Source organism: Salarias fasciatus, chromosome 4, assembly GCF_902148845.1.
Source record: "Salarias fasciatus chromosome 4, fSalaFa1.1, whole genome shotgun sequence".
NCBI lineage: Eukaryota > Metazoa > Chordata > Actinopteri > Blenniiformes > Blenniidae > Salarias > Salarias fasciatus.
Genome location: NC_043748.1, coordinates 2,179,038 through 2,192,290, shown reverse-complemented (window position 1 = coordinate 2,192,290; position 13,253 = coordinate 2,179,038). Strand labels below are relative to the sequence as shown.

At 43.3% G+C, this 13,253-nt stretch overlaps 1 protein-coding gene and 1 long non-coding RNA gene across 4 annotated transcripts; both read right to left on the bottom strand.

The window, feature by feature from the left end:
• Positions 1-187: 187 nt before the first annotated feature.
• LOC115386364 (uncharacterized) lies at positions 188-2,295 on the bottom strand. The gene is made up of 3 exons (XR_003931295.1): positions 2,207-2,295; positions 2,067-2,126; positions 188-1,407 (listed from the first exon to the last, which is right to left on the bottom strand). It is a non-coding gene; the product is annotated as an uncharacterized LOC115386364 (long non-coding RNA).
• Positions 2,296-5,848: 3,553 nt separating this feature from the next.
• Positions 5,849-12,839, bottom strand: asb16 (ankyrin repeat and SOCS box containing 16). Of its 3 annotated transcripts, none has more exons than XM_030088565.1 (7): positions 12,647-12,839; positions 11,317-11,670; positions 10,011-10,278; positions 9,129-9,537; positions 8,899-8,982; positions 8,186-8,296; positions 7,901-8,086 (listed from the first exon to the last, which is right to left on the bottom strand). In XM_030088565.1, the coding sequence occupies exons 2-7, from the start codon at positions 11,651-11,653 to the stop codon at positions 7,901-7,903; spliced, it is 1,395 nt and encodes a 464-aa protein (XP_029944425.1). In that variant the 5' UTR covers positions 11,654-11,670; positions 12,647-12,839. The 3 variants fall into 3 exon arrangements, with proteins under 3 accessions (XP_029944427.1, XP_029944425.1, XP_029944426.1); XM_030088566.1 differs by lacking the exon at positions 12,647-12,839 and adding an exon at positions 12,534-12,575; XM_030088567.1 differs by lacking the exon at positions 12,647-12,839 and having other exon boundaries at positions 5,849-8,086; positions 11,317-11,653.
• Positions 12,840-13,253: the final 414 nt, after the last annotated feature.

The following is a 13,253-nucleotide window of genomic DNA, read 5'->3' as shown; positions in this document are numbered from 1 at the left end:
GACATATATCACAAAAAAAAACACTTAATTTATGGTTTTACTGACATCGCATCCAAACAGGCTGATGCAGTGGCTGCAAAAGAGGCTGAATTCGAGAAGCAAAGACAGAAGGTGAAAGCTCTGGAGGAGCAGCACAAGAAAGAAGTGGAAATCCAGAGATTGGAACTGGAACGTCTTGCAAGCTGAGAAGGATGCGGAGGCAGCTTGGAAGCGTTTAACGGAGAAATAACCCAGATAAGTGATGTCCAGTGGGTTAATTCCCACTGAGCATTTTTCGGTCTAAATGACGTCTAAATGACGTCTAATTGTTCTTCGACGTCTAGTCTAAAATTGGTCTACCAGTGGTCTAAAAATGAAAGTTTTTTAGCGGTCTAAGCTAGACGTCTTTTAGACGTCTAAGCATTAGCCGTCTTTTAGCCGTCTACGTCTGTACGCCTCGTCTCATCTTAGACGTTTAAATAACCACTAATATACGTCTATTTGTAGACGTCTAAACTTAGACGTTTATTAGACGTTCATTTATATACCAAATTCATACGCCTCTTCTGATCTTAGACGTTTAAATAACCGCTAATGAACGTCTATTTATAGACGTATAAATTTAGACGTTTGCTAGACATTTACTTTTGTACCAGATCTAAACCCCTTACAAAAACTACTCGTCTTATAGACGTCTATTGAACGTATTAAGATGTTCTAATAAAAATGCAGCCACTGCAATTTTTTTATTATTCACCAGAAACCTGTATTTTAACATTTTTTTTAATCTGAGCTCCTTTTTTAACCATTAGTACTGTAATCTAAACCAATACCTTTTAAATAAAATTCAAAAATATGAATGTCCAAAAAATATTTTTAATTTCTTTACACCACTTGAAAAGAGAAGCACAAACTAATACAAACTACCGACATAAAATATAAGAAACATTTTTTTTTTTTTTTTAAATGTAACCAACTTCAGGGTATGTACACGTCACATACTAGGTTCGTAGGAGCCGAGTGAAACAATAACCACTGGACACAGAGGCAGAATGATTTGAAACTCTTTAGTTCCACAAAGATCTTAATACTAAACACAATAACATTACAACCTTGGGCCCATATACTAAGAAATAAAATAAAATAAATAAATGTCCAAATGGGAGTGTTCCTCGGTGGTTTGGATCCAAAAGTCAAAGTCAAAAGTCAAGATTCAAGGATATCCAAGGAAGGCTTTCGTTGGTGCCGGTCAGTTGGACTGACACAAATCCTACCACTTAATCCGTTAAGTGGTGTGGCGGAATTAAAGGTTCTGTTTGAAGCAGCGAAGGTGGACTGGGAGCTCGCCATCAGCTGGATCGCTCATCAGCTTCGTCAGACATGAAAGCTGAAGCTTCACTCTTTCCAAGCATCACAATAGAACCTGACCTGTATTTAGAAAACAGGTTTACAATCCAATTCAATGCACAGAACCTCTTCAAATGATCACCTAAATGTTCAATTCAAGGTGGTTGTACAACACTGATAATCTTTATGAAACAGTAATCAAAATACTATGGGTTACATGCTGAAAACCATAATTAATCTTAACAAGAGTTTATCATGTCAAAATGCATTTTAATCAATTCAAAGGAATAATGTTTTAAAGATTTCATTCAACCAAGGAATTCTTCTACATGAAGGCATAACATGTGCTTCCTCATGTGTTTCTCTCATTTTCTAGTTTTTAACATCAGAGAAGAGATTTTCACTGAAATACATCAGTTCTCATAACCGAACTAACTTAAATTACAGCTTTGCTGCTTCTAAGCAACTTAAATGAACTTAAAATGACTTCTTGTACTCATTCTGAAAACATTTTAACTTCGCATCACATGTGCAAAAGATGAGGCATTTCACACAGTGAAACTCTCATAATGTGCTCATTCCAGTCAAATTTCACCATCAATCCATTAATATAAATGTGTTTAAGTGCAAAACATGAAACAAAAACAACTTAAGATGTACAAAACACCCTTAATTGAAACAGCACAGTCACCTCACATCTCCACAGACACACACATTGCAACACTCAGCGGCAAGCTTACCAATGGATTTTTCAGGAGAAACGCGGCCGGAAAGTGCTTCAACGACGGTTTTTCCTCTCTCTGAAACGGAGTTTTCGGAGCATGGTATCAACAACTACTTCATTTCTCAGTTTGACTGCGAAATTGTACAGTTTCCATACCTTTTTTCCCGTTTTTCTCTCTCACGCGGAAGTGAAGTGGCGTGCTCCATCTGTGCATTAGTGAGGTTAAACTGCTTCACTAGCGCGGCCTACTACTTCCGGTCTTCAAAATAAACTTCAGGTTTTTCAAAGTAAAATACAAAACACTTATAAACATAAGGAAATAATTAAATAATGACTGCAAATTAATGGATTTTATTTATTAACCCTTCTGGAGGTGGGTCACATAAACATTGTGGTGAAAAAATACAACAACTTGTAAATACAAAATTAAAACCATAACAATAACAACAACAACATTTTTTTTATATATATATTTTTGTTTGTTTGTTTAATTGCTGCAAACCAAACCTTTAAAATAAAACTACACCACTGGTGTCCTGGTCTCCTGTAACCCCCTCCACCAGTCCGAGCTGGGGCCTGTTTGAAATAGAATCCCATGGCCAAGCGGATTTGGTCGTCTGTAGCCTCCTTAAAATTCTTCCGAATTGCTTCTGCAAACAAAGCAATAGAACAAATGAAGAAAAACTGCAAATGTGGCTGCCTATTGTATTATGAATTATGGTGAATTATGTGTATTATGGTCAAGTATTGGCATCTGAATATATCTCGTCTTCGAAGTTAAACAGTAAAATGTTTTGAAAATAGCCGAAGCAGAAGCTTTTAACATCAATTCCTACAGAGAGAGCAGGCCCTTAATTAAAATAAGCAAATGCTAAATTAATGAATGATGGTAAAAGGACCAAACATTGCAAAAATAAAAAAAATTCTGTAGTAGTTGCTTCGACACCCACCTCTGTATGCCTGAAACAGCACTTCTTCTACCAACTTTTCCGCCGTTGTTTCAGTACAGTGGAGCACATGAGCACAAGGATTTCACAGTTGGAAGTAGCGCAGTCCACAGGCACAAGTTGAAGGCGTTTTCAGGTTATGGTCGTACAATCTCCACAAGACTGTAAAGTAGTTAAGTTTTATCACGGACTACTTCTCTTTGAGCAGAATAGCGTTTTCCCAGAAGTGGTTGCACGGTGCGTCACATGACCGTAGTACACCAAAGAGGTTTTTGTCAACAACGAAAGCAACATGTGGGCAGTCAGCATTACAGAGGCTGAGAAAACACAAACGACATCTAATAATCTAAGGGAATTTCAGCCACAAACTTCGTTGTCGAGTGCTCAGCAGGATCTGGGCTTTCAGATTTACCGAAGGTTTTGGGGAGGTTTCATACGTTTTGACAGAATAACGCGAAAACACCGATCACTCTACTGTGAAAGCTGTGCACTGCAAAGAGCTGGCTCTGCCATCAGATTTTGTTTGATTTGTATTCCGAAGATGTAAAATGGTGTAATTATCGACACTGAAATGCAGGATATTAGACGTCTACATCTAAACTATACCTCATAACGATTATGGCTATTAAAGTGATTTCAATCCAATATTTAGAGATCAGTTTTGCAACGTGTAGTTATTGTTTTAAATACACAACTACTGAATGATGGATTAAATTCAGTTGTCTAGATTCGGTCTATATCTAGACGTTGAAATGCGGTAGAGATTTAGACGTCTAAATCTCGGCTATATTTATACTATACTGTATATCGCTCGATGGCTATCAGAACTATATCAGTTCAGTATTTGAAGATCAGTTCTGCAACATAAAGTTATTGTTTTAAATAAACAACTTTTAAACAATGGATTAAATTCAGTTGTCTAGATTCGGTCTATATCTAGACGTTGAAATGCGGTAGAGATTTAGACGTCTAAATCTCGGCTATATTTATACTATACTGTATATCGCTCAACGGCTTTCATAATTATATTAGTTCAGTATTTGGAGATTAGCTATGCACCTTACAGTTGTTTTTTTAAATAAATAATTATAGAATAATTGATTAAACTGCAACGTCTAAATTCCGTCTAAAAACAGACGGAATCTAGACGGTTGAAATCAGGTCTAAAAAAATACTAGACGTCTACTAGCCGTCTATTGCTCAGTGGGATTGGGAGCAGGTGAGCCCCAATCCTGTAATCCAGCCTCCTGCACAACACCCATTCCACCCAGTTGTGTTGCCCCAACCACTAGCGCAAGCTGTTCAAGTTGGCATAATTATAAACAGACTCCCTTTGCCAGAGCCAGCAGTATTTAGAGGTGAGCCAGTCTACTTTGTTGAGTGGAAAGCATCCTTTATGTCACTGAAAAGAGCATTTCTGCTTCACACCAACTGTACTGTCTGAAGAAATATATTTTTGGACCTGGGTCTGTGCATGTCGAGAAGGCGCCTTCTTTAGAAATGTGTTGACAAAAGGAATCCTTTAGAAATGTGTTGTATACAAGGTGACAAGTGCACAGAGTTCTGTGTCAGAACTCTCATCAGCTCTACAAGTACTCAAACCTCATGAACAGGACACTGGAAGTTGTGAAAGCATATATTAAGGACAATAAACTTTGTTATGGCTGTCTGAAAGAGGGCCACAAGACTGCCAACGCTGTCTCACCTGTAACATCAACATGGGAAAGCTCCCAAAATGCATTCACGATGAGAGTGATATTAGACACGGTAATGGAGAAAGGCATGTGAGTACAGAAAGTGTAGTACAGAACAACACATCACAAGTTGCAGTTGCAGTGTCTCAGTGTCGCCTGAGAAGGACAAGCTACAACTACATCCAGAATTCTTCCGGTGTGGTTGTTATCTGCAAACCCATACAATGAGAAACTTGTCTACATCTTATTTGACACACAAAGCAGTTCTGCTCTTGTTGACCAAGAGGTTAGCCATGAATGCTTGCCCACTGACACTAAAACTAACTACTATGAAACAGTGAAAGAGTGTCTGGTCTGCATGTGAGAGAATACAGCTCTGCTATGCACATTGACCTAATACCTGTAGACATGGACTGTATACCTGTGAATCATGACCACCGGCCATCCTGCCAAACAGCCAGGCACTGAAGTCACCTGTCCACGATCCTAGACAGTCCCACTGCTCCTCAGTACTGAAGTAGTTCTCTTGATTGGTTACAAGTGTTCCAGAGCATTAGTGCTTCAACAAGTGATATTAGACAGATGATGAGCCTTAAGGCGTCTTCATGCTCCAGAAGAAAGAACAACAACATTCACTTCCTGATGTCAGTCAGCAGCAGAACAAAGTTTGTTTTAATCTGGACGTTTCATGTTCCTGAGAAGAAACTGAGCAAACCCAAAGGCCACGCCCCCCTCACCACAGCCATGCTTCTCACAATGCTGCCATGATAGAGTGAGAGGGTGAGACAATGGAGGAGAGAACAGAGAATGAAATGATGACAGAGGAGGAGGAGGTAGAAAAACAGATGTTGGGAGCTGAGAAGGAGGGAGATTTCACATTGAGATGAAGACAAGGTGAAGGAGGTGGCATCCGCTTTTGGTTTGCGTGCCAGCGGAATGCATAAGTAAACAAGAAAAATCATAGTTCGTGGACTACACAGCAGAAGAAAGTCCACTCTAGACAAGGGTGGCAGATGAGAAAAGTTTATTTTTACAGATGGAGCTTTATGAACAAAATAACATTTGTTTGCACACATATTGCACTGGAGCATGTTTGTTGTCCAAACCAACTTGAAACAACTTGAAAAGCACATACGATAGTCAGTGGTCATTTGCATTTTATTTTCATTTTTAGAGTGGGACATTGCAGAGATGGCTTTCGTGCCAATCATCCCGACACCACACACTGTCTGGCAGTGTCCCGACACCGTCCTGTAGTGTCTCCATGCTGTTCAGCCTCAAAGCATCATCCAGCCTCCCAACAGCCTCCGTCAGCTGTGCGATCCAGACGGCACTCAGCCAGTGTACAGCGTCCCACTACACTTCATTCTGACATGCCAGTTTTGCTGAGGCACAGAAATTCAGAAGTAAATGTTTTCACTAAACTCATTTAGGAAAAGCTCCAAGCTGCTCCATAGAATTACATTAATAAAAGAAAGCTAAACAGCAGTGCCACAGAACATTTAGGGAAATCACGACTGCTTGTCCGACCGAGTTCACGAACAGTAACCACAATCACCCTTTCCTGTCACTGAGCAAAAATGTCGTTCATTTTCTCACATGCTCAGCAGCTTTGAGTGTGTCAAAGCGCACAACGCTGTAACCCTTTTAGCTATTGTCATCACAAGCCGCTGTGAAGAGTGAAAAACCGTCACAAGCATCGTGTTTTCACAAACACAACCAACTCTACAAGTTTCACTCCTGTCATGCAAAGTTAGTGGTCTTCATGTCAAACAACACCCATCCTGCTCATCTTGCAGGACAAGATATTCCTGAAGTAGCAGAAAGTGTCATACAAGGCTTATCAATGGCTTTGTCCCTGTTTTTCATAAAGATGTTGCCCAATGCAAAATATCATGAATACTACAGTGTTATGTTAATGGAATTTCACCCTTGGTCACCACATAGCTGCCTTGCTATTGCCACTGGGAGCGATTTGAGATTCAGTGTCTTGCTCAAGGACACTTTGACACATTAAATCTGGGGAAACGGGGAATCAGACCTGGAATCAATAGGCTAATTGGGGACTTTAAAAAAAGCCTTAAAAGACAGATTGGCTTGTAAATAAATAAGAAACAGGTACATTCATCTCCACTTGCGGTATGTTTTGACTGAGAGTCCTGCGAGGCACCACTAGATAGCAGCATCGTCACATTTAACAATCAACCGAGGGCCCACAAACATCAAAATAAAGGAGCTCATTCATTTCTTCTAAATTCATTAAACAATAGACTTTGCTGATTTAAATTCCTGTGTCTTGATGAAGCTCCAACTTTGTTTATTCTCCTTTTAGTGCTGTTCTTTATCCCCTTGTTTGAATGGTTTTCATAATCTTAATGGCCGAAAATAAATGTTTCTAATCGTTTTTGTTTTAATGTCTTACCTTGTGTCTGATGTTACAGAAATAAATTTGTCTTGCCTAACTTTCATCTGTGAAATTTGGCATGTTAAGCTTAATAGTTGTAGCAGTAAGGTGTGAAACAAGAATAGTGTGGCTCTCGTGTTGTGTACATGACAGTGTGTGAGTGGCGGTTCAGAACAGGGTCAGTGCAGACTTTACTGTGTTGGAGGAGACTTCCAGTGAATGGAAATGTACATTTTTTTAGCAGGAATTAGAGACCAAAAGAAGATGAAGTCCTTCAATCACAGACAGAGTTTTGTGTTTTAGCCTGCAGACTACTGAGTCCAAAAACTGGAGGAGTTTGCCCTGACCTCTGACCGGTGTAGATGTAAAATTAGAAGAATGATAATGTGATTTATGTCGTCATCAGCGATCAGTAAAACCTTTGAAAGCAGCTAGAAACCTAAGTTCCCTCAATCTGTGTCATCTTCTGTCATTTGAATTCTGTTGTTTGGTTCCCCTGTTTTAATTTCTTGCGTAATTTTGCTGTGTTTTCACACTAGTAGTGTTTTGTTTTCTGCTGTTGTTGGCAGGGCTTTCTGTCCGTCCCTCACCTTCAGCTTTAAAAGTTTATAACAAAACTGGCAACCATACAAATATGAAGACACTTTTTCAAACTCCTTCGAAACTCACCAGCCGGTCAAATAGAGCGACAAGTTTAATTCATCGTTTCGACTGTCTGGATCACACGGTTCAAGTATTTCAAGTTGACAGAAGAAGAGTCGTTATCAAGACAGAAGGATGAATCTCGGCCAGAGACTGTGCGTCGTCAGTGCAGGGTCCCGTCGTTGCACAGCAGCAGGTAGTCCCTCATGGAGCAGGGAATGTCCAGTCTGCTGAGCGCCGCCTGGCACCGGCCTCCCAGGTGCCGACGCAAGGCGCAGCGGCTCAGGTGCTGCAGGGAGCGAGGCTGGCCGCTCCGCTGGCGCACCAGGTGGAAGAAGGCCCGGTGCTCCTGCAGCGGGGAGGGGGGGAGGGGTTGGGGGGGGGTTGGACGCCACCGTCACTCGGGGAAGCAGGAGAGGCGGTGTTCAGCTCTGCCGAGGGGACTCACCTCGGACTGGTCAGCCGGCAGGGAGTCCAGCCAATCGCAGGGAGGGACGGACGTGTACGAGTTCAGCATCACCTCCAGCGTGGCAGGAGAGAGGACACACTGCTTCAGCATCTGCAGGGAACACAGCCCGATAGCTCCATGACGAATAAAACAAACAAGAAGAAACAATCACAGGAGTTCAGGTGTCATGTTTTTGCCTTAGTACATAATCATTATACAATTGTAAAGTATCTAATTTGTGCCTTAAAAATTAAATCCGCACTTTTACTAACATTAAACAGCTGCACAGTTTCAATGCACCTTTGCTTAAACACATCTGATAGTAAGGGTTTGCTCATTCCCTGGAGCTTCATGATGATCCATTCATGAAACTCGGGTTTGTTGGAGCAGAGGAACATTGAAATCATGCAGGACTGAAGCGTCCAGGAGCAGGAATGCCCGCCGAGCTTTAGAGAATGTAGTTGGAGCAGATTAAGCGGTGCAGTAATAGGAGGAGAGAATCTGTAAAAGCACAGTTTAAAGTAATAAATAATGTAGCAGTGAACTCGTTTGATGTTCCCAGTGTTTCTGTTGACCACATCACCACTTTCAGGCCCCATTTGCATGAAAACATCTCGAAAATGCATCGTTTCTGAGCTTCAATGGTTTCTTTTCCACCTTTTTTGAGTGACTCTTTCTTATTAGGTTTAATTTCCAGACTGCTCGTCACAAACCTTCGGTGAAACTTTGGCGGCCCCGTGGTTCAGGAGTGATCGGGCGACCGCTTCAGGCTGCTGATCCGGGTAATCCTCCACTACCTTCAAGCAGAAAAAGCAGTCATGCCTCTGTCTGGATGTGGGATGAAAGCTGAAATCACACTGCCCTCCCACAGCCACCAAATGGTGGGAAAAGGCATCACCGTGCCGCCCTCGCAGTGTTCCTCCTGGAGGATCTTCACCCCTACCTGCAGCAAACAGTCCATGGGTGTGTATCCCGCGCAGTTCTCAGCCTCGGCCTCGGCTCCGTGCTGCAGGAGGATTTCCACGATCCGGTGGCAGCAGTTGGAGCAGGCGTTGTGCAGCGGGGTGTGCCGCTTCCTGCCGGCCGTCCGGGGGTCGGCCCCGGCCCCCAGCAGCATCTGGACCACGCGCAGGTACCGTCCGGCCTCGGACGGCCGCTCCGCCCCGGAGCAGGCGGCGTTCAGGGGGGTCTCGCCCTCGCGGTTCGTGGCCAGAACGTCGGCCCCGTGACGGAGGAAGAGCTCCACGTGCTCCTCCAGGCCCCGGCGGGCCGCCACGTGCAGCGGCGTCAGCCTGGACTCGCCGGTCCGCAAGTTGACCTCTGCACCCTCGTCTAAAAGCAGCTGAGCACAGCTGAGGAAACAAAGCAGAGGGACGGTCAGCATGACGAGAAAACATTTAGAGTTCCAGCCGGTGACGTGTGTGTTACATTTCACTAAAGAGTTCTCTGGAGGCGATTTACGGCTTCTTGTGTTTGTTGGTTCTGGCTTTTAAATAGCTGTGATACGGACAGAAACATCAATAACGTTACACCCATCCTCCTTTATCATCTGCTTTCAAGCAATCTAGTACATTTCTAGTTGTTTCAGCAGTTTTTTGTTGGGTTGGATAATTGCCGAAATTTTCTCACAGTCCTTAAAAACTCTGTCTTGTTGCATTAAAATGATATAGTATGGCTGTTAGGAAGGAAAAAGCTTGTGCATGTGATCAATCTTGCACTTTAAATAAAGATTAAGTTATTTCTCAGATTCCTTTTGGCAAAGAAAAGTGTGGAAATGAAAAAAAAAAAAAAAGTTCATTGAGTTCGTGGCTTCCTGTGAACTCACTGGAGAGACCAAGCCGAGGTGCAGAGGTGCAGAGGAGCGCTGCCGTCCGCGGCCAGCAGGTCGGGGTCGGCCCCGTGGGACAGCAGCAGCTGGACGCAGACGGCGTGGCCGCCGGCGCAGGCGTCGTGGAGGGCCGTGCTGCCCCCGGGGTCGGCGTTGACCTCGGCCCCACGGAACAGCAGCTCCTCCACGCAGCCGGCGTGGCCTCTGCCGGCCGCCAGGCGCAGGGCCGAGGTCTGCTTCACCCTGGAGCTCAGCGTCCACATGCCTGGCAGAGAGAGAGGGAGGGAGGGCGAGTCAGGAGGATGTGTGTGAGGAGGAGTGAGATGTCGAGGGGTGTTAATCCGCATTTTGTAATAACGGTGCATTTTGTAATAAATGCCCAAAATGTAATAATTTTGTCATTTCTTTTCGTAATAAAGCCGCATTATGTAATAAGTTCTTACATTTTTAGAAGATTATTACAAAATGCACTTGCAACTATTTTATTTTCTGCAAAATGTAATAGCACGGTGCATTATGTAATAATACCTCTTTTTATTGTTCATCAAACAATAAACTTAGACAAGAGTGACTTGGCAGGTTACAGGAAGCTTGAGATAGCCGTAGCGCTGCCTTTGAGCCCTGTTATGGGAAAAAAGTGCATCTCAGGTGCATACCTTCTACAATATAGCCTAATAAACCAAGCATGCTTCTGTAACCCAGTTTCCCTTTCAATGTATCGTTTTACCTTTATCAAAACTATGAACCCTGACCTGCAACCTTAAGGTGGTGGGGGAGTGTGAGTGCCCGCGTGATCCCAGGAGCTGTGTTGTTGGGGGCTTTATGCCCCTGGTAGGGTCTCCCATAGCAAACAGGCCCTGGGTAATGGGCCAGGCTAAGAGCAGGTCTAAAACCCCCAAAGAGAAACGTTAAATCAAGGACCGTGACGTTGCCCGGTATGGCGCAGCCTGGGTTCCTCCCTGGAGCCAAGCCTGGGGTCCGGCCTCGCAACAGGCCCAGTGGGCAAAGGCCCGGCCAGGCTCAGCCCGAAGGGGCGACGTGGGCCCACCCTCCGGCAGAAGCACCACCCGCCGAGGGAACCATAGGGGGCCGGGTGCAATGTGGATTGGGTGGCAGCTGACGACCCGATCCCCGCACACAGAGACCAGCTCCAGGGACATGGAATGTCACCTCTTTGGGGGAAACAGCACCTTCTCAAAATGGAATAATTTATTACAAAATGAAACGACAAAGTTATTACATTTTGGGCATTTACTACAAAATGCACAGTTTTTACAAAATGCGGCTCAACAAGGGGTCCTACCCATCTCTGGGGTCCACACCATCTCCTCCTGCACCGTCTCCATCAGGGCGTTGACCATGCCGGGCTCCCTCAGCACCTCGTACACTCCTCTCATGTCCCCGCACATGAAGGTGTTGTGGACGGCCGTGTCCCTGCAGCGGAGCTGGGGCGGAGGGGCGCGGACCTCCTGGAGCCGCTGCTGCCGAGGCGGGGGCCTGGGGGCCCGAGGCAGCGGGGCCCTGGTCATGGCTCTCCTGTGAGCCAGGGCCCGACGGGAATCCTCCCACTCCTGGAGCTCCTGCTCCAGTCTGAGAGCTCGCAGCGACGTGGAGGTGAAGACGAACGTCTCCTTCGACATGATTTCAAACCATCTGTCTGATAATGTGAGGAGAGATCCAGAGGTTATAGCAGTCTGCACGTACTCTTATCATCACAGTTATAGTGAAACTGAAAGGTTTGCATAATCAGCGTCCAGTGCCAGAGATCACAACTCACCTTATTTATAATTAACAGAAGACAGATTATTACTGTTGCTAAAAAAAAAAAAAAAAACAGAGCTGAACAACAAAATGCATCAAGGAAAGCTTTAATAATGATGAGTCAATAAGTCAAACAATCTGGCACTAATTGAGCTAAAACACCGTATTTTCCATCAAAATATTAATAGAAACTATTGACAATATTAACAGCTCTAACAACGAGCTGCGTCTGAACCAGACACTGTAGTAATGTGATCCACAACTGATTTGGAGTCAATAGGTCAAATAACCTGGGAGTTATTGAGCTAAAATACTGTATTTTTCATAAAAAAAAATATTTATATAAATTTTTGAAAATATTAAAAGCTAAAACAAAGAGGTGTGTCCGAACCAGAAACTGCAGTAATGTGATCCACAACTGATTTGAAGTCAATAGGTCAAATAACCTGGGCGCTATTGAGCTAAAATACTGTATTTTTTCATAAAAAATACCAATAAAAATTATGTGGAGTGTTAAAATATAATTTAGCTGTGGGAGCTATTGAGATAAACTATAATATTTTATCATTTAGCTCATTCTTTGACTTATTGACTCATCATTATTAAAGCTTTCCTTAATGTACGTCGTTGTTCAGTTAAATCCTTTAGCATGATCTGTCCTCGTTAATTATATGTAGAGCTGTGAACCGTGGCTCCTGACGCTTATTATGTAATCCTTTCGGTTTTGCTTTTACCGTAATTCTGAGAATATGTGCGCACCGCTAAACAACAGGTCGGCTCACATGACTGTCAGCGCGTCGGCTGGCTGGACCGCACTGTCCTGTACGTCTGACGGAAAAAAAAAAAAAGTGAAGCTGCATGACTTTACTCACCCTCAACTGGATCTGTGATTTACAGGAATCCGGAATCCTTCTGAACTGAAGCTTCCACGTGGAGACTTGAACATCTAATGCCCTCGCTTTGTGAGCAGCCTGTCACAAGATTGTTGCATAAACACTAGTTTGGGACTGCAGTGGTTATTAATAGATCAGAATGCAAGCTGATACCGGCCTCGTCCGCAGCGGCCACTAGAGGGCAGTACTGACTCAGCTTTCAGACTCGTGACAGTCCAACAGAGCAGAGAAGAAAGAAACGTCGAGTGACCTTACCTGGAAATGAAAATAGCATTAAAACCACAATATATTTTGGTTATATAAAAAAAAAAAGAACAGTTTACATTGTGATACAATAGTAGTCAGTGAACTTTCACTGAAACCCAGCCTCACATCTGTTGTAAAGTTGTAAAGTTTATCTGTTTAAAAAAAAACAAAAAAACTTCAAATTTGTTTTGAGAACTGGGGCTGAAAGGTGACACAGTGGTTAATGCTCGAGAAGATTTTGGGTTAAAACAATAGCCTTTCTATGAGGAGTTTGCACGTTCTTTTCGTGTGTGTTTTCTCTGATTTCCTCCCACAGTCCTAAAACATGCATGCGAGATTA

Bases quoted from the DNA above. Each gene is read 5' to 3' on its own strand.
- asb16 (XM_030088565.1), bottom strand. From the start codon at position 11,653: ATGTCGAAGGAGACGTTCGTCTTCACCTCCACGTCGCTGCGAGCTCTC. The intron at 9,538-10,010 runs GTGAGTTCACAG...TTGTTTCCTCAG, and splicing joins ACCTCGGCTTGGTCTCTCCA to CTGTGCTCAGCTGCTTTTAG. The intron at 8,297-8,898 runs GTTTGTGACGAG...TGTTCCCTGCAG, and splicing joins CCGCCAAAGTTTCACCGAAG to ATGCTGAAGCAGTGTGTCCT.